The following is a 21,403-nucleotide window of genomic DNA, read 5'->3' on the forward strand; positions in this document are numbered from 1 at the left end:
TTTTATTTATCAGGGATGACATAATTCTAATAATCAGGTTCATTTTCAGCGCAATGCTAAAATTCATTTAAAATTTCCACTCTGTTTCTCTTTGATTTCTGCCAACACCTTGGGCACAAGCGTTGTGCACACTTTTCTCATCATGGAAACTTCACTAACAATGCAAAACACAAAATTTGATAACAAGCTCTGTCTATTGGTAACCATCTTGATGCTCAATCAATGGTCAGAGTTCATTTAATTATTGAACACAAGCCATGTTGTTTTGCTGGTCAACTGCCACTCAGAGCATTCAACCTTTGAATTGCTTGCACCATGGTTAATTGATCTATGAACCATTTTCAGTCCTCCCTGATTGTCTTTATCCACCTCCAAACTTGTGAATAGGACAGATCAGAGTCCCTGTAAGCTTCCCAAATCATTTTATTAGTCACATCAATATCTTTTTTCAGTTTAGCACCAAATTTAATTGAATAACAGTGCTCAGTTGTCAATTCCGTTTTTTCCATGACATGGTTGACGTGCAGAGGTTAACTATAACAGATGCCTTGCTGCCACATTGCCAAAAAAGAGTACAAATATTTATTTACTCACAAGTATAGCTATAGAACTTAAGAACAACCAAGTTTCTAATTTTTCTTATTTTATATATTCTGTCTCCTAGCCTGTGGCTGATTTATATTCCAACAGGTTAATGATTCTGACCAATTCCAAAATTTACTATCAATGCAACTCTTGCACTGAGCTGCAAGGTACTCCATCTTTATGCAGCTTTGTTGCACATGAGTTTTTGTATTTAGTTAAATCTGATTTTTTTTTTTTTTTTTTTTTTTCACTTTGCTGTGGGTAATAAAATCTTATTTGCTGAAAAGCATGCTTCACTGAGACTAAAAACTTAAAGGACAGATTTTGCAATGCTCCCATGAAATTTTTGTAATTGCCATCTAGATGTAATTTTTAACATTATGATGCAAAAATGTTACCATATTTTCCAAATTTTATGACACAGTAAATTTTTGCTTGCCATTGAACATTAATTTGTTTTTCAACTTTCATTAGTCATTTTGCAAAATGATAAATTCTTCTCTTCAAAACACATGCCATGCTAATGTCAGCAATTGCTTACAGATATGTTGCATAGTTTGTATGTAATTTGGCATAGAGAAATTAAGCTGCAATAACACATTTGATGAGAACCGAGCTTAATGAAGAAATAGGAATTTTTGAACAATGTAACTTCTATAATGAGTTATTAACATCTTAAACTTCTTAAGATAATATTTTAATTAAATTATACATTTGATTTGCTAAGATGTATGCATTTAAGTTTGCTAAACTTTTTGTTTAATGTGGCAAACTTTTTGCTTTGTTCTCACCAGAAATATGCCTTTGTTTATGCCATGCTTGTGAAATAAGGTGAATACCAGGTACTGATCAGTCAAAACATGGTTTTTACTTTAAGTAAAGGTAGTTTGAATTTGGGGCTATTTAATTTTTTTTATCCAATTTGAAAATAAATCTAGCATTTAAGGATTTCCTCTAATAATGAATGCTGTTGGGAAATGCTGCCCATTTCTTCTGAAAAGAAATCAATTAAATTCTCAAACTAAGAAAAGCTTCAATAAAAAATTGAATTGTTAAAATAAGTAGAAAAAAAATCACTTAGCTTGCCATTATGTAGAATACTATTTAGGTAGTGGTGGTGGCGATTTAAGATTCCACCATTAAAGGGTCCATAACAGAATTTTATTCTAAAAACATACCATGCTGTAACTTAAAGTTAGAAATAATGGTTTTTGAATGATTTGTATACGTTTTTTGCATTCGGTAGAAACCAAGTATTAATCATTTTACAAAAAAAAACATTCCCTAGCTACAAAATGGAACTTGAAATGAGAAAACTGGAAGTTTGGGCAATTGCGACCAGGCTTTTCCCAAGATTCAAATGGAAATATTTCTTATTTTTATACTTTAAAATTTTTTTAGTCTTCTTGTTTCTTGGGGGGCTTTTTGTTTCTCTGATCCTCGTGCTGACACCCATTTGTCCTTTCTTGAAGAAAAATTAATTGTTTAGCTTATGAGTAGAAATAGAATTTTGAAAACATCTATTGTGTATAGATCAGTAAGACAACCATGGCAAGTATAACTGGAAAAAGTTGGCGGGATGTCAATAGGTCTGACAGTCTTGTTATCAGTAAGTCCCACAACTAGTTTTCTTGTTCAACGTGCCGTTTATCTATTCTCTAATAAGGATGGAATAGATCGAAAATAGTACTCCAATTCCTAAATTGCACATTTATTTATTATTTCCAACATGGGTCTACAAAGCTCCTAGAATGAAGGGGTGGTATGTATATTTCACATACCACCACTAGTCAGGAGTACCTATTCATAATGTTTTGAGAACACCTTTCATTATTAATTTAAGATTCGTAGGGACCCAATGCTTGTTGAATAATTTAGAGACTTTCATGTCTATTTGTTCACAAGAGGCTCTGTTTTTCCTCTCATAAAATTTGGATTTTGAGACATGTTCCCTTTCTGTGGCTTGTTTGTTGAAATGTCTTAAATTTTTAGATGATAGAGAACAAGAAAAGGATGATAGAAAAAAGAAAAGGAAGTCCCGTTTTGGTGATGAGACCGAAAAAGCATTTATACCTGGCATGCCAACTATGCTTCCTTCCAATTTGACTAAGGATCAGGAGGAAGCATATTTGGGTAAGTTAATTTTGTTGTCTTTTCTGCTCTTATTGCACCAATATTTTTCATTTGCTTTTGCCAGACTTGTGCTACTCTTAGCCTTTGATATGATTTGGAGTCTTTGAATTTATGGTTCTGGAAATGAATATTATACTAAATAAGATTATTAAATATATTCAGTGTTCTCATTCAAGGGTTTATTTTAATCAATGTGTAATTTAGCAATTTCCTCCATTGGTACATTTTTTTTTTCTAAAGAAAAGTGGATCAGATTTAAGGAGCTGTAGCCATGCGTTTGAGGTCTGTATTAATTGAAGTAATTCATTTAATAAATTAACCTTATTTTTGCCTTTGGTTCTAGCTGATTTTGCAATTTCAATTAAACATTGAGATATATTGCTGAATATGGAACATTTGCAGCTAGATTTCTGTGAACGTAGAAGCTAATAACTTAATAAATTCTTTTAAATGCACTTTACAGCTGAAAGTTATCAATAATGTTGGGTATGTATGATAGTGAGTATTATTAGGTTTGTCTTTTAGTACATTTAACTATTCTATCCTTGACACTATTTCAGGACGCAAATTTATCTATTTCATTAACCAAGCTGCATATTGTGGTGTTCCATTGTATATTTTATTAGACATAAAGTTATTATCAATGTTACTTGCTTCTGTGGTTATTTCTTTTATTCTAGCTAATAAGTCTTACTTTGCAGTTCCTTGATCGTAGAATTTCTCGTTTTCGAACTAATATGGGTTATTCCTAGAAGCTTAGGTTAGTAATCCTATATATGCATTGCATTTTTTTCTGATCTATGCCTTTATGAGGGCGCTCAAGATTTGATGTCATCATTGTTAGTAACCCTCTGGAAAATGTTCATATTATTATAGCGTAATTTTCTTCCAATGATAGCAAAATGCAAAAAAGTCCAATTTTAATGATCATTGGTGTCGGAAAAGAGCTATGACTAGTTAAATATTTATTTTGACCTGTGGTTACCTTGCGAAATCACTTACATTATTTAAAAAAAATTGCGTTTGAGTTCCCTCCAGTTTTATATTGACTAACCTGGTCATGCTAACATCCTGGTCTAAAATATTCAGAAGTGCACCAAGGCCTAATGCTTGGGAAGGGGTATATAACTTTCCCTGTTGAAAGAGGGGTTGGATACACATAAAAGCTTACTGTACGCTACGATTTTGGTGATATATAAATATTTGAAGCTTTTTTGGGTAGAAAAAAAGATGGAAGAGATTTTAATTGCTAATATGCTAGTTACGAAAATATTCTGATTATTATCTTAGTCCAGTGATTGCATTTCAACTTGATTCAGATTAAAAAATAATGGCCTTGTTTGTTATCACAGCTGTAAATGCAATTTCTTCTACTTGTACTCAAGGAGAGGGGATCAGGAGATGGTTCCAAAAGAATCCCTCTTGAAAATTTAAATAACATGTCAAAAACTTTTTTTTTTTTTTTTTCTCGGAAAAAAAAAATATCACAATATTCCTGTCCCCTAAGGATCGGATTTGAATGCACCATTAACAAATGTTTCCTTTTGTCTTGGAATTCCTTAGAATTGATTGTGTGTTTGTGCGTGCTTTGCTTTTTGACTTTAATTTATTAAATTAAGTTAATAGAAATTAAAAACAGAGTGTCCGTAGGAACCCGGAACCTTTTTTTTCTGTAGTGAATAAAAAAGTTTTAAGTTTTAAAACTAGACTTTTAACTTATAAAATGGTCCAAGGTCCTCACATACTGTCTGCAATGAGTGTACATAGATTTAAACCCTGGGGAGTTCGAATATAAAAAGGGAATTATTAGGCTGTGATTTTCAGTGAGGGGGGTATATACCCTTTTTTTATAGGTACACTGTGTCTCACAGATATATAGAACTTGACTCCTTTTACCCGGCATTCGGCTTTACGTTTTTTCCTTTGGTCTAGCCTCGATTCTGTTGAGAGATCTAGTGCAAAACCTCACTCTTGGATTTTTCTTTTTTTTTGTAATATTATTATTATTATTATTGGATCTCCAGCATCGACCTGGCACAGTGAACATTTTCTATCTTGTTCTGTTTTTATATGTTTTTGTAGGTTTGTGTATTAGAATTTACTGCTATTATAATTTAAGCTTTGTCTTTTATAATATTGATAAATTTAACTGAATTTAGATATAAAAAGCATAAAATTGAGATGTGGCTAAACAATTTAAGTACAAATTGCAATCAATTATTATTAAACACTTAAATTTACTTGAATTTCTATTTTGATTTTCGTCTGTTTCTTTCCTAGACTTAAGTGTAGGCTTGTACTGTTTGTTTTGACCAAACTAATTTTGGGGCACCTTTGTGCCCGTTAATCCGTTTTCTTGCAGCTCAACTACAAATTGAAGAATTATCTAGAAAATTACGAACTGGTGACTTGGGAATACCAGTAAATCCTGAAGAAAGGTGCGATTAATCATAATATCTAGTGCTAGGTTTCTACAGCTTCTCAGAGAAGATGCAGAGACAACTTTATGGAAACTACGGTTTTATCACCCTTTTTCTAATTTTACTTTGAAATTATTAGGAAGCCAAAACAGTCGTTTCAGCTGTATAATTTCTGAAACTTACAGGGTTAATTTCTGCAGGATGAAGATCGCTGGTATTGCTGTAGCTTACTTAAAGCTGCAAATTCATAAAACATGAAGCTACATTTCCACATGATCATATGTGAACAGCTTCCCACAGTAGATACGTTTTTGTCTTCCAGAAAAGCAATTAACCCTGTGTTAATATAGCTGTGTCTTTTATCTACTTCTCTATTTATCAGTGTCTTCTTTAATCTATTGGTTTCCACTAATTAACCAAAAATGTATTTTATTTTGTCCTCATAACATTTAAAAATTGAAACTGTTTACAGTTAAACCCTGATATGAGTGCTTAATACCGTTTCAGGTTTTACATATAAGCTAGAAGATATTTTGACACGTTTTGTTGATTCATCTCTCTGTAATGTGCTTCAATTCCTCAAATATGTAATTATATTATGGTAGGATCGTTTTGAACTGTGTTGAAACTGATCATATGATCGTCCGAAATATAATTGTATGTTATTAGTAAATTAGAGCATATATTTAACGGTTTTCTTTTACTTCTTGTATCAAAAAACAAACATATGTACTGAAATACGCATTCTAATATGGTAAACAATCATACGAAAAATGAAACTTAGCAGTATGTGGTATTCAATAAGCACTCAAACAGTCGAAAGTTGTTCCCGTTGTCGTAAATTAATTGAAGCGCATAAACAAATAATGGTCATCAACATATTGTCTAACCTAAAAACTCGGTCTATCTAGAGTCACGCGGAGCTTAGAAACATCTCTAGTTACAATGCTATATACTTTTTAAACTGACTGAAAGTTAAACTATCTTTATTTATATCAAAATAATATTTTCTGTTGCTGATGTCTGGTTCATTATTTTAAAATTTTGCCTCAAGTAAACTTACCACTTATACTATTCGACTATTACAATTAGTGTGATACATATGTATTCCAGCAGCATAGATGGGTCATGAGGTATAGAGCAGTAACAGGTTTTTGCAGCAACAGATTTCTTCTTTATGATTTTGATAGAAATTAAATAGTGCTAACTATTTATTTACACAAAGATCAATCTATGTTTGTTGTGGGATTATCTATTCTAAGAGTAGCCTAAAGCAGAAACACATTTGCTATAGACTTATCTCCATGATAGGTGACTGTTTTTCTAATGCTTCAGTTACAATGTAGTTGTTTATCTTCTAAGTCCTCTTTTTTCAGTAACTGTTTTCTCAGTTCTGCATGTTGCACAGAAAAATCTTAGCCCTTTCTTTGCCATGTACAATGAGTTCTGTTAACTGTGCTCAGCCATGAATCCCCAACTAATGTTTATTTTCACTATAGCAGTATTCTTTATTCCAGCTTGTTATCCCACAGGGAAATATAGTATTATTCCAAAAATTAGGTTGTTTTTGGTTTATACTCTTAAAAAGAAGGTCAAGGTGAAATAGAATCGTGAATAAATAATCAGCTGTCTTCTAGCAGTTTCGATTATTATTACCGTTCTGAAGATCGTTTCAAAAAGCGGTAGTTGTTAATATAATGTGCAAGAAAAAGCTCCTAAGTTTTCTGTCTTTATCTTCCTGTTTTGTTAGCAGTTTTTCTTGAGTGCTGTTACAGCTAAATGAAAAGCGGATGTTTACTGTTGGGCAAGCACTGTCTCGGATGTTATTTCAGTTGCAAGATCCTCTTCTTCACTCATTCTGTAGGAGTTTGTCAATTGCAAAAAAGAACTTAATCAGTTAAACATTTACTATATAACGATTATGCTTTTTTTTTCTAGTGCTCTAAAATCTTCTTAACTAGTTTTAACTGAGCCTTTTTTCGTATCATAATTTCGTTACCCTGGCTTATATTCATGAGTATAAGATAGAAGAATTTTCGTTGAAAGCTTTGGTGCTGGTTTTGCCATTGACTTATATAATATATGTTGTCTGTGCTGTCTGGATTGTTGTTAAAGTATACACCAGGCTTGTAAAATATCCCACCGCCTTTCTCCCCAGGAAGACTTTGTTTGAAGAGGTACATCTAAAAGTTTGTATCAAGTTGTGTGATATTGCCCATTAATCGCTTGTGACAACACAGTTTCGTGTTTGTGATTTAAAGGAACTATTTGAGTGAGCTATTTCTCTTGCTGAGTACGGAATAATAATTTTTGGCTGAATTGTAATAATGCCTTCTTCTTATTTCTTTTTTTGTACAATGGCCAAAATTTGAGGTTTGAGGATTCAATATTAAAATAATGAGGAATCTATTTTACTTGTAATTAGTTGTGTGGTTTGAGTCAGATATTTAGGTCAAGGATCCGCAGACAAGGATTCTTGGAGCAGGGGTGGGGTTGTGTGTTCAAGCGGAAAAGAGTTTCATGGGAAGAGCACAGATTTAAAAATAAAACTGATTTTTTAAAAGCAGTTTCATATTTAGGTCCAGTATTGCACAAATTCGCGAGCTTGCACGGGGCCGGCATGTGGTTGTCTACGCTGGTAGAAGATATGCCTTTTTTGTTCCCCCCCCCCCCCATACTCATGAACACCCATGATTTTTGCGTGTATGGGAAACAAAGGTTTCTCATATATCTTAATTCTGAACTGTGTTTTTTGCTCAAAATGTCCATCGAGTAAAATAAATTCTAATAAGTAATTTAAGATCTCTCATTTCGGGTGAAAAAAAAAGAATAAAAGTTAGCTTTTATTTTGCTTTTGTTTTGAAATACATTTGAAAAATGAGAGTGATGATTACAATTCAGTTAATCGAGCCAAGCGTAGTTCCATAGGGATTTTAGAAAACTGCTTTCAAAAGAAAAATTTCAAATGTTGGCCAAATATTGCACAAATTTACGAGTTTGCACGGGGCCGGAGTGCTGTAATCAGCGTCGTTAGAATAGGAGGTTCGCCCTTTTTGTCTTATGTTCTCTCCCCTCCTTCCTACTTATGAACAATCATTATTTATGTGTGGGAAACAAAACTTTATCATGTATCAGCATTCTGATTTATATTTTTAAGCTAAAATTCAATCATTAGCGCAATAACCCCTGTCAAGTAAAACAAGTTCTAATGGACAATTTAAGATTGTTTAAATTGGATGAAAAGAAATAGTACAAATTGGCTTTTATTATGCTTTGCTACTGTTTAGAGATACAATTAAAAATGAGGGTGGTAATTTCAATTCAGTTAGTCGAGCATATTTTGATATCTTCTATAGCGTAGTGATAACGTTTATGGCTTCATGATTTAAATGACTCGTTGAATAGGTCTCCATCTCCTGAGCCAATTTATGATACTCAAGGCAAGAGGCTGAATACTCGTGACTTTAGAACGCGTAGAAAACTAGAGGAGGAGCGACACAGGCTGATCGAGAGAATGAAAATCATCAACCCAGAATATAAGCCACCAGCTGATTACAGGTGAATAATTTTTCACATGCTGTTTATTCTTGTATTTATTTTTCTCTGTCCTCCTTCTCTTTTCCTCTTCTATATGAGCTGTTTTTAATGGAGTATCTTTTTATGATCATTTTTTTCTAGAGAATAAATGTATTTCGGGTATGTGATAGGGAGCTAACTAATTGCCACTGGTACCTTCCTTTTCGAAAAGTCTGCTGATGCACCTATTTCAGACCTCTTTCTTCCTGCAATGATTTGAAACAGCCCTGTGGAAGACATAAAAACAAACAACAATAGACCTTTCAAATATTACAAATATTCAGATCGATCAGATATGTTTTTCTGATCGAGCTTGATTATAGCGGCAGCTAACCTTTCTATGAATTCCATTCTACAGAAGCCTAAAAAGCTGGCAATAATTCAAATGTTGCAACTGCAACAATCACTAAATCAAGGCAAAAGAACTGTGTAATAACCGGCCAAAAAGCCTTCAACATCACAAAGATCTAAAGAAAATCATATATTTGGCCTGTTTATAATCGAGAGACGACTTACCGAAAAAAAAAAATTGTACAACTTCAAAAATCAAAGAAGAGTAACTTGAAAAAAAAAGTTAACAAATAAGATAATAATTCAAAAGAGACAAATTAAAGGAGAAAATAACCACAGTCTGATTATAAAGATTTTTAGATTTTTTTATTTTTTTTTTAAGAAAACAAAGTCGGCCACCTCCATCTTTAATGATACAAGAGCCCGTCCCTCTAAAAATTCAGTTGATTACTTTTATCATGTGTTTTCTTTCAGTTTAATAAATTTTTTTTTATTTTCTTTTTTTAGGCCGCCAGCCAACCGTGTCTGTGACAAGGTCATGATACCCCAAGATGAAAACCCAGACATCAATTTTGTTGGATTACTCATCGGACCAAGAGGCAATACTTTGAAATGTGAGGAGTTTTTATAGAACAGAATTTATTGACAAAACAGAAATAATAGAGAATATATGAAGTTAGATTTTATAAGGCTCAATGGCCTTTTAAACAAGATGTATCTTAAGGAAGATGATAATCTAAGTGGAGCAAAAAAAAAAAAACAATTATACTTCTAATTCAAATCATTATAAAACTATAAATGAAAGTAATAGAGAAAAGACTTAGACTCTAGAGAAAGACTAGTGAAAAAGAATAAAATAATTCAAATAGAAGAGGTCAAAGCTGTGCCAAAAGAAGGAAACTATTGAGAAAAAGGTCATGAACAAGAGAGAAAAAAACAACAAGTTACAATGGGAAAGATTGGAAACATTTTTTTTTTTTTTTTTTTTTTATTGGTATTTATGTCAAAGAAATCTTTTTCTGCTCTTCTGCTTTCTGTGTCCTTTTTATGCTCTTATCCATCTTGTTCTATCAATTGCATAAATGCAACCAAAGGATTTTCTAACCTTTGTAGAAAGTTGTAGAAATCCTTTGTAGAAAGTTTCTTTGAGTCATCAAAGATTATTAATTAAATTTAGATTTTTTTACCTTTGCTTCTCATTTTTTTTTTTTTTCTCAAATAACCCTTTGGAAAGAGATAATCAATCAATCAGTCAAACATTTATTACCCACTCAAGAGAAAAAACAGTGGAATAAGACACAAAAACAAAAGAAAAGGACATACACTGAAAGATTCATAATATATATAAAAGCGCATTAACACCACATTGAACTGTATCCAAAAGTGGTTTAATATCACTTAAATTAAAAAAAATAAACTACTTGATCAGCCGGACCACTGTGGCAAGCTGTTTGCTCATAGATCCGCTCAAAAAGGACAGGTAGGGCAGTCGGGGCATCCATAAATGACAAATAATTAATGACGCCTCGAGTTCGGGTAATTGAATATGGTGGCCCTTTGCGTTATATCATATATTTACCTTTAAAAGCAACAGTGAAATAAATATGAAACATAAGAGCGCTTTTGTAAGGTACAATTTTGTCTCGGAATAATCAAAACGTATTGCTGATCCAGCTTTCTGACCTCTGCCAAAACTTGATACAACGGAAAATTTTGTAAATTCGTTCTGAAATATAAGTGGCATTTAAAGTTTTTTTGATGTAATGGCTAAAGGAGGCGTCCTGACATTACACCTTGTAATTACAGATTATAAACTAAGAAGTGCTTGATTGAGTGTCTTGATTTAAGTATCCTTTCGATATTTCTTTGCCTTGTGGTATATATTTCATTAATCCATTTTCCTATTTTAAAGCTTTGGAAAAAGATACTGGAGCCAAAATCATTATTCGGGGCAAGGGATCTGTCAAAGAGGGCAAAGTCGGGAGAAAAGATGGTCAACCTCTTCCAGGTGAAGATGAGCCGCTGCATGCTTACATCACGGCATCAAGTGCTGAAGCAGTCAAAAAAGCTGTCGAAAAAGTAAGTGGCCTAGTGTTAACCTAGACATCATGTCTGCCAAAGTAACTTTTTTGTAAGATTGCTGTGTTATGACGCAACAGTTATTTCTTTCTTTTTTTCTCTTTCTTCCAGGTCCATCAGCAAAATAGCTTCTTAGATTGATAGACAAACATATAGGGCTAAAAAAAAAAAAATCACAAAAAAACAACATTTTTGCCATCCACTGTTGGTAGCCGTAGTTTCGGTTGGGTATTTTGTTTCATTATCTGTGTCTGGGACTGAAGTAAAGGAAAGGTATTACAGGTGCCTCCTAAACTTCAATAGTTTGGGGTCTAGCCTTTGATGCTTTCATAAAAGTGACGAGATAATTCTTTTTTACGCTAATCAACAGCATGTGATTTGTCCTTGTCCTTGACATATCATACTTAATCATCGAAAGTGCCGGGCTTAGCTTGGAGTTTAATCGGCACTTAGCCGCAGAAAAAAAGACGATCGGCACTTAGCCGCCTTCCCAAGAAAATTGAGACTGGTACCTCGTATGGTTCTTGTGCTAGAAGGTTTAACTTTTAAAAGCTGAGGATTCTTCAGAACTAAAGCTTGCTTGTATCTAGACTGTAAAGGTCAGCAATCTAAAATTTCGTAGGTGAAGTGTCATGGGCATTGCAGCTGCCTACCAAATTTCAGTATTTGTGGTCACTTCTGGGGTTAACTACCGTGTAAACTGATCGCGTGTGGACAATGTGAAAGAATCGACAATTTTGTTAAACTTTTCTCAAATCTGTCACTGGGTTAACTGTGTATGTCCTTGGTATGGGACCTCCTTACGATTTTGCTTTTGGAGGCATAAAGTATGCCTACACCGCCAAAAAACTCTTCGCCCCGACAGCAACTTTTATTAGAAAGCAGGTATTTTTCACCTTATATGAAGTGTAATTATGCATGGATTTTCAATCTGATTGACTGTAGGACCATAGCGGCCGGCGGTACCTCTATACCCCCCCCCCCCCCCAATTTGAACTTAAAAAAAAAAACAGTCATGCTACTTCAACTACAAAATTCAGCCAGAATCCCTTTACCTGTAGATTACCCTTTATGCTTTTTAATGAATAATTCTGTTCTACTTTAGTTACGGCTCATCAGACTTGCTCTCTGCAGGAATAGTGCATGCCGTTTGAAAAGAGGTCCATGGTTTACTAAAAAAAATGTTTGGTGGCAGCACTAAGGACAGCAGCTATATCAAGTTCAAAAGTAATTATCCTTAGAGTATTGTGCTGAGTTTGTAAAATTATTTCACAGTATCACATGATCTGCTATGTTAAAACTTATCATATTACAATGTTGTTTTTTTTTTTTTTTTTTCGAACACCGTTTTTAAGCTTAGCAGTATCAGACTAAATGTAAGGTTTATGCTTTTTGGGATAACAATCTCCTGTCGAAAATTGTCATCTCGGTAATACTGGATCTATAGCTTTGCTAGTATCCATTATCGCTGTTATTGATTTCTGATGTGCTACGAAACTTTTTTCAAGGCTAAGAAATATCTTTTTATCGGGGCCAAATTCTTACTATCGTCTAATAAGTCTAATATCGTCGGGAGACAAATAATCGGTCATATTCTTTGGATCAAAGTGCCACAGTATTTAGCTTGTACACAGGATTTTTTTTTTAAAGCAACACCATTGATTGGTTATCAAGAACGGAGAATAATAAAGTGGTTTTAAACAGAAACAGTATATTTTAAGACCGTCTTTAAGGAATGTACCATTATTTTGTTTTGGAGAAAAGTTGTCTGGATACACTATTTGAAAGTTTTGATTGGTTGACCTTGACGACTACTGTATTTAATTGATGACGAAGAGTACTCAAATGAATTGAAGTGCAGCGAAACTAAATACTTTATAGTTTATTATCCTATTTTTTTATGACAGTTCCATAGGATGTTCTCTGTACTTTTTGAACAGGCTTTTTAAATGCGTAGTACGAGTATTTTATCTGTTTTAGGTTAAAGAGGTAATTCGACAGGGCATTGAAGTTCCTGAAGGACAAAACGATTTACGTCGAATGCAACTGAGGGAGCTAGCTTTGTTGAACGGCACCCTTCGAGATACTGACCAACGCTGCTCCAATTGTGGTGCCACTGACCACAAATCATGGCAGGTAAGAAAGAAGTTCGAAATTTAATTTCTCTGTCTTATTTAAACTTGCCAATTGTCGCTAATATTGGCAATAGCAGAATCATCTAATTTAATTGGTTTGTTTTACACTAAACTATTCCCATCTTTGTTTATTTCTGGTCAACCAACCTAAATGAACTGAGAAATGAATTGTCTCACTTTTCTTTAGTTGTCAACAAAATCTCTAGTTGTCAATTTAAGTTGCCATTATTTTGGGTGAATTTTTTTTTTTTTCGCAGAAGAGAGTGGTAGCAAATAGGAAGCACTCTCCGCAAGTCAAGAAATGTCTATTCACTGAATTGAATTCATTTAGCCTTTCACGCGCGGGGGCTCTTTGTTTGTAAAAGAAACTCAAATAGGAAATGAAACTGATTTAGTTTGGAACCTATTTATGAATTTTCTTTCCTGTGTGGACTAAGGGATTAAGACGGAAATCTTTGTAAACTGAGTTGGAAGCGTAAGGGACAATAATGCAAGCGAAGAAAGCTCATGGGAAATTCTGTGAATTACGGTTTTCTAATGTGAGAGCACAAGAAGTACTATGACAAAGTCGTTGCTGTTGCGAAAGTGCTTTGGAAGTGTAACAAAGAGGAGAAAGAACCTCTGAAGTTCACAATCTACATGCCAGAAGAGGCAACAGACTGGAGGTATTATTCCATCGACAATCACGGTTATACTAAATAAAGCATGTAAGAAGTTGGACAGCATAGCCGAACAGCTACAACAGGTCCACTTCCTTGGTCTAAACCTTGACAGGCTACTACCCATTTGCTTAATCTACAGGTTGAAAAAAAAAAAAATTTAAAGACTCGTACATACTTGAACTACTTTCAAATTAAAACAAGAAAATAGTCCAGGAAACGAATGGTTTGATCTGGAATAATTTGCGAAAGAAGTGATTCATAAGATTCTTGATCTTAAAGGGATTCATGACAGAAAATAAAGTTTGGTTATTTCACTGATCCTTTTTGTCTGTTTCTATGTTACCAATGCCCAGGCAACTACCACTGACAAGACCGACGTTTGCAGTGCGTAGCTCCAAAAGCTGGTTGCTTTCTTCAGGACTGACGTCAGGAATGATGCCATTTATTATTGTTTCGATGCTCAACCAGCAAACTGCACCGATTTATTATTATACTTCACATAAATCTTGTCACTACGTTTGTTTGGTTCGTCATCCACTGTTTTTCTGTGACACATACTAAGGGAGGGATATGAGAAAAGGGCCAGAAATTCAATTCAAAAAGTATACTGTTATTAAGTCTTTGCTAAGATATTTTGATTAACATCCACAGTCAACATGTTAAATTTTAGTTGAAAATTACCTAATAGAAATAATTTTGAACTGCCCAATTTAACTTAAAAAATTATTTACCTAGCTAATCTCAAAAAGGGCCAGAGGATCAAGAGTGGGATATAAAGAATTCCCCTTAGCTTAAAATCAAGTTGGTGAACTGTGATGAAAAGGTTAAGAGCCATGCCATGGCTAATTAGAGAAAAAGACAAGACAGATAGTCCCAGTGAGAGGCAAAGCTAACATAAGCCTTTTCCAGAACTGTATAAAAATGATGTCATTTCAATTGTTGATAGATGGTCTATCATTCATCCATCCTATGGCCGGACTAAGGTAGATAGGCATGGAATAAGGGTGAGGTTAGGTGAAGTAACCTATTCTTTAGGGTAAATGGCAGACGCAGGCTAAGCGTTTGCTCGTATCTCTAGCGGTCACTGGACTTTCGTATTGTAATTCAATTTATATGTATTAATATCCTTTTGAGAAGTCCATGGTACTATAATCTTCGTGTATTTTTTTATAGTGTTTAACCAAAGTTGAAGTGAAATGCCATATGCCTAATGTTTGTCTTTTGTTTTAGTGTCAAGACAAACCTAACGTGACCCATAATATAATATGTACAATTTGCGGTGGTGCAGGACATATAGCCAAGGATTGTAAAGTGCAAAAGCCACCTGGAGGATTGGCTCTGCCGTTTGATGGAGGAGATAAAGGCAACATTGACGAAGAGGTAAGTTAAAGGACCCCTTGCAATAAATTCTAATGAAATTCAATAAATGGATTGCAATAGTTTCTGTGAAGCTCCAAATTTCTTATTATATATGTCCCATCCTTGTTGCTATAGCTAAGTACGGGGTCTCTGACTAGGGTAAATGATTTGTAGCTCCAAAATCAATTACTCAAGATTCTCAACAACGAGACCGAAGGTAGCCTGAAAAATTAAGGGCAGGCATCCACAATTAGAAATTATGTGCTGTATTTGTCACAGAAATAAAATTATTTTGTGTTTATTTTTAATTTGTTATCACACGCTATTTCATCGAGATTTAATACTGATTAACTAGTTTTTGTCTTTTCTGTATTTCGCTCCAGTCTCGATGAGACTTTGGATATCACTAAACTAACCAGAATTAGCCTTGTAAAGGTCTATTCTTTATGAGGTTTTGCTAAATTATGAGACATAGATAATGAGGATAATGGAAATGAATAATATAGGAAATGGGATCAGTTGAATTTAAATTCGATTAAAATGCAGGTTTTGCTAACTCCTAATGATGGATTTAGTCAAAATCAGAGTTCAGTTGAATTTGGTCAATAACATCAGGTAGTTCTGCATTTTGATCGGGCTGTAAGTTCAAACCTAAAAATACCTCACATCGCCTTTTTTTGTCATTTCAATGCCTTCTCTTACTCAACACCTCCATTACTAACGACTTCCATTACAAAGCCGCTTGAGGTTAAGGCAATGCATGACCTTGTCAGTTTCTTTGCTATATTTACGTCAAGGGTCGCCAGTCTTTGAGGGAGAAGACCTGGCATCTTGTGTCAAGCAGGTATGAATCAAAATTCTCCGCACTCGAGTTTCCGCACTTCTACTTCCATTGCACTTTCTTTTTTTCTATTTTGTATTTTGGTTACAGTTTTGAAGTATTTAAAAATTTAAGGATTCGTCCATTGAACTTTAATTTGCTGACACTGGTGAAGTTTTATATCACGGAACTGTTATAAATGATACAAAGACTGTAAATGCCTGGAATTTCGTCCTTGGTATGTTAGCTAGCTTCATATCTTAACTTTAACAATGTGTAGCTGTCTCTAATGGCGACACGTTAAATTTTTTGGGTATCTTGTGATGCTCCTTAGGATACTAAATACCTTGAGAACACTGGGTACTGGGTATCTTGTTTTTTTAAACTGTATTTAAAGTTTTATTGAATGCTGACCGTCGTGGGAAGTCTTCTGACGATTTGACTAGGAATGATGGTTCGATCAAATTAAAAGATGATCTTGACGTTGTTAAACTAGAATACCTAAAAGAAGTAATATAAAGTCCTATCCATATATAACATGTTTTGGAGTAAATTGCATATGCTCAAATAACTTATCTCAAGTGGAGACACGGACTTCCCGCCGAATTAAATTGTTCCTATACACAGTATCCTCTTGAAATCCAAACGATTTGGTGTACCAATCCAGAGTCTTAAATTAGTTTTACTGTTCCTACGCTAGGCTCTGTCTTGAATACGCTTGTTCTTTGTGGCGTCCTCAATCAACCAAAGATCAGTGTTCAAATCTTGAACCCACTTAAAAAAAAGCTGTGCTACTGTACTTAAGGTGAAGGTTTGACAAGACCCAACCTTATGTCATTCAAAAAAGATATGGTCTAACTATAGATTTTCAACTCAAAAGCCTCAGCTCTTAACAGGACTTCTCCTATTTTACGGAAATTCCCTCCCAATACAAGACTTACTTTGACGGTTTGACAAAACTCAGCATAACGTTAAAGGGAAGACATTATCTGACTGCGAATTTTGAGCTCCAATACCTCAACTTCGACTCCCACCAACGTCTTGTTCCTCCTTCAGGAAATTCTCCCCAGTACAAGGTTAGAACGCAAAGAATTTGGAAACTCGTTATTAGTCTGTGTCAGTTACGGCACAATAGTGATATAATGTAATAAATTAAATTTATCAATATATATATAATTAATTAAACCATTAATATTAGTAAATAATGTTCTAAATTCATAAAGATGAATGTGTATAAAAATAGGTCAGCGACCACTCTTGACACGGAATATTTATATATTGACTCAATTTCTAATATTTCTTAAAAATGAACCCATAGTTAGTAATTCTCGTAAAATCACCAGGGGACTAAAGTAAATGCAAGAGCAAAAAAAATCGCAGCATCGAATGCCAACAGAAATATTGTTTCACAACAAAAAAATTAATTTCTTATTTTTTATCCAGTTGCTTTAGTGTGTTCACAAGAGTTTTGGTAATTGTTCATATCAATACTCTTTGGTGTGTGGCGGTACGATTAATTGTATGTATAGACATTGGTTTGAAATTATTTTTCATTGTTTTTAGTTTTACATTTTGTAGATTATTTTACATTTTATCTTTACTCTTTTAATTAATTTCTTCTATATTTAGTTTTGAAGACGCCTAGTTTTATACAGGCGAAATATGGTCGTAGACCCGCTGCTGTGTTTTTCATTTTGATATTTGTCTCTGTTATGTGTTCAAGGATTCGTTCCGGGGTAGGGATTATTCGATAAAACGCACAATATATGCGGATATTAAAATCTCCAAGCTCAGACAGGCACGGGTCCAAATCTCTGCTTACAATACTTTGGATGCAAAGACCAGGGGGTGTCGAAATAGACATGTACAGTTATGTCGACCATTACGTAAAAAAATCGTGTACCCTATTTTGATAATAGGCTTTTGCCCTTTTAAAGTTTCTTTGTGTATTTATGCTTAATTTATTATGATATGCTCTATCACGGAGATTTCTAAATTAAACGTTGTCAAGCCTTTTTTTAAATGCACACCTTCTGTTTTCGTACTGCTTTCTGAATTTTCTTGTGGTGTACGAATGCTAGTTTTATACTGTTTTAGTGAATTAGTAATATTCTATTCTATATTTTAGTTCGTTCTTTCTTTCAATGTCTTTGCGCATGTATATAATCAATCGCACTACCATAAAGGGCATGGTTTAAAAAACGAAAGCACAGAATAAATGAAAATAAGCAATTACTGTCAAAAAAGTTAAATATCATATTATGGTCCGTTTAGACGTATGGGAAAACTATGAAGAGTTTTCTGATCGATACGAAGGAAAAGTATACAAAGGATAGGTGCAAAATTTTTCGTAAAAAGCACAGATAACATTCACTTGTACGCGCCAAGCCTCTAAGCCAAGTGTATTTCTTGCTAAAGGGGAAGTATCTTCCCCTTTAGTGTTATTTTATATGAAGGATTACTTGTGTTGGATAAAGACTGATTGTTCTGGATAAGTACCACCAATTCTCGAACTTTCGCGTGCTTGAAAGTTGACATGCTTTCCGCTTTCAAAAATGCTTGCTCATTTTTGTTTGACGACAGATGAAAAACCGATTGGTACCTTATGGAAACTAGAAAAAATTCCTGGCCCCAAAATAGATCGGAACTACGGGAAAAACAGATCGGTTTTTAAGCTTTTCCTCATGCATCTGAACGGGCTATTATAGATAATCTAAAAAAAAAAATCGAGTGGATAAACTGATCTAAGGCCATTGACAAGTATGAAGTATGATTTAGTGGATAGATTATCCCCATTATTATCCAGGATTGATTACCCAGTATTAATAGAGATACTGGAGAAACTTATGTAAGCCCCATTTATAATGAACTTATCCGATTGTTTTTATATCGATCCACAAAATCTTGTTTCACAACCTAATAGGATCTTTGATAATACCTTGCCTGGTAAGCGATTAGCCTTTAAATCAGCTTTACATAAAATGAAACTTTGAAATGTCCGTCAATGTCGGATTTCTATTCAATTATCCTTTCATCGTTACTTGGAAAGGGTCTTTTTTTAAGTTTAGCGTTTGTTTTAAGGCATGATTTTTTATATTCTCCTTTGGACTCTTATCTGTATTTTATTCTGCGCTGAAGACGCTTGAGCAGAGGTCTCGACCGAAATATTTGCATAGTTCTCTTGTATTTTTTCACTGGTTGTTATTTTCCTCGTTTTCATTCTTTTTTTTCGTTCTGGGGTTCTTTGCTATTTCTGCTTCCATTTCTTGGTTTTTCATCCGCACCAAAGACACCTTGCTTTGAGACAAACCAGATATTTGTTTTCTTTTTCTCTTTTCTTTTGTTTCTTTTTTGTTATTTTGGCTTTAATTTTTTTTTTTTTTTTTTATGAGAGGCTAATCTCATCTTTATTTAAATTTCCTATCTTGATACATATTTAAATACAGAACTTGATTATTTTATTTCAGTATGTATTTTTCAAAAGAAGAAACGTGGTTGTAAGATTCTTTTATTGAAAAGAAAGAATTCGTGGTCAAAATATGTTTACTACTTTTGAGTTTGAATTTTAAGTAGTGGTTTAAGTTTTCCTTTAAAGCTTCCTAAAAAAGGTGGACTACAATCAGTTTATTCAGTATAATTGGTATCGTTTTGTTTCAAAGATGTAAAGCAGTTAAAAAAAATATTTGGACGTAAAACATTTTTTTTCTTTTTCAGTATATGTCCTTGATGGCGGAACTTGGTGAAACGCCGCCCGCTGTTAAGACTCCGGGGATGGCTGGTCAGCAAGGTGCACCTCGTTTCAGTGCTAGCAATTTATTTAATCGTCCTGGTCCAATGAAAGCTATCGGTCAAGCCACGCCCGCTACTTCTTTATTAGCTAATCCTCCTGCTGCTCCAGCAGCTGGTATGCTTCTACGAGGTCCTCCACCAAGTGGCCTAGGAGGTCCCCCAACCTCACTCCTTAATACTTACACGGCTCCCCCCCCTCAGATGGAACCTTGGAAGGCACCAAGATTGAAAATGGAGGAAGGAAACGTTCAAAGACCGTCGTTTGGAACAAGGCCACAAATGCGTCCCGGTATGCCCATTGGCACTCAGGGCAATCGATTTGCTCCTCCTTCACGTCCTGGTGCTCCAAGTCCTTTCCGTCCTGGGGCTCCTGGTGCTCTACGTCCTGTGGCTCCAGGGACTCTACGTCCAGGAGCTCCAGGTGCTTCACGTCCCGGTGTTCCTGGAGGAGGAATGAACCAGCGATCTCTATTGCAAGGATATGGTACGTCTTCTACTGCTTCCCAAGCTGAAACCCAAAAGGTAATAAAATTTTATATGCTTAATTACATTCTTCCCTACGACTAATTTTTCCGGATTTTTCTCTTAAAACCCTCTAGCGCAACCCTTAAACATAATTATCCTAAGTGCATTAGTAAAAATTTAAGAGGGAACAAGTTGAGAATTGCTATTCACTTCTCAGTTAAACTTGAAGAAAGACATGTTATTGTTCGAATATTTTCTTGTTAGGGCGTTGATTGCTTATTTTATACGTCAATTCTTCTGCTCTCTTGTACCCTGGATGCTCTCTTGGGAGACGCATATACGACCATTATGTTGTAGCTCTAGGAGCTATGTACATTTAAAACAGTGACAAGCATTAAACGCTGGACGCTTAATCGTAACAAGCTAGAAAAAAAGAAGCAACTATTTCGTGCTTAGACAGCTATTTTAGAAGCTATTTTATAGTTTAGACGTAGCCTTAGCCTTACTCATGTTTTTTCAGAGTTTATTCAGCAATAAATTTGAAATAAAATACTTGAACATGGTTTCCTCCCTAAGGCTCCATGACCAAGAGAAAAAAAAACGAAGTCCAATCTCTCACCTCAAAAATCCCCAAAATTACAAGCTAGGCAAGGGAGCATTTTAAACCAAACAGTCAATAAAGCTGAAGTATTTCTAAATCTTATTACAAACATTTAAAACCAATCCAGACATCAACCTCATGAGAGACAAAAAAAAAAAATCAATTCGTAACTAGAAATTCTTCGATATTCTTTTTGAAGAGGCCCAATGAGTGGTAGCTTTTTCGGCAGCATGTTCCCGGGTCATATTAAAAGCTATCAAAGGGTTGAAGTCCGACCGAAATGACGGAGTTTGGGGAAGCTGTAAATTATTGGGAAGTGCAGGAAGTGATGAATCAGGCAACCCTATAGCGTTGCCTATAGTAAAGGCCATACGGCTCCAATGTTGTTGGGTTTTTTTTCAGAGGCACTTCGTATGGAAGGGGTCATCGCATAAACTTCGGAAGGGGGCTCATTCGATTGGAAATCGAGAGCTCTAGTGCCCTTTTTA

General features: G+C 34.5%; 1 protein-coding gene across 1 annotated transcript in view; it reads left to right on the forward strand.

Moving 5' to 3' along the window:
* The window catches only part of LOC148952003 (uncharacterized), a 55,467-nt gene that overhangs the window by 21,494 nt on the left and 12,570 nt on the right, over positions 1-21,403 (forward strand). The window contains exons 2-9 of the mRNA XM_089089474.1: positions 2,578-2,718; positions 5,081-5,156; positions 8,544-8,696; positions 9,513-9,619; positions 10,918-11,084; positions 13,065-13,220; positions 15,112-15,261; positions 19,775-20,371. Coding sequence (XP_088945600.1) covers positions 2,578-2,718; positions 5,081-5,156; positions 8,544-8,696; positions 9,513-9,619; positions 10,918-11,084; positions 13,065-13,220; positions 15,112-15,261; positions 19,775-20,371 — 1,547 coding nt within the window. The remainder of the gene's footprint in view (positions 1-2,577; positions 2,719-5,080; positions 5,157-8,543; positions 8,697-9,512; positions 9,620-10,917; positions 11,085-13,064; positions 13,221-15,111; positions 15,262-19,774; positions 20,372-21,403) is intronic.

Source organism: Artemia sp. Qi Xiang Cuo, chromosome 5 (genome assembly GCF_049724085.1).
Source record: "Artemia sp. Qi Xiang Cuo chromosome 5, ASM4972408v1, whole genome shotgun sequence".
In the NCBI taxonomy this organism is placed as follows: domain Eukaryota; kingdom Metazoa; phylum Arthropoda; class Branchiopoda; order Anostraca; family Artemiidae; genus Artemia; species Artemia sp. Qi Xiang Cuo.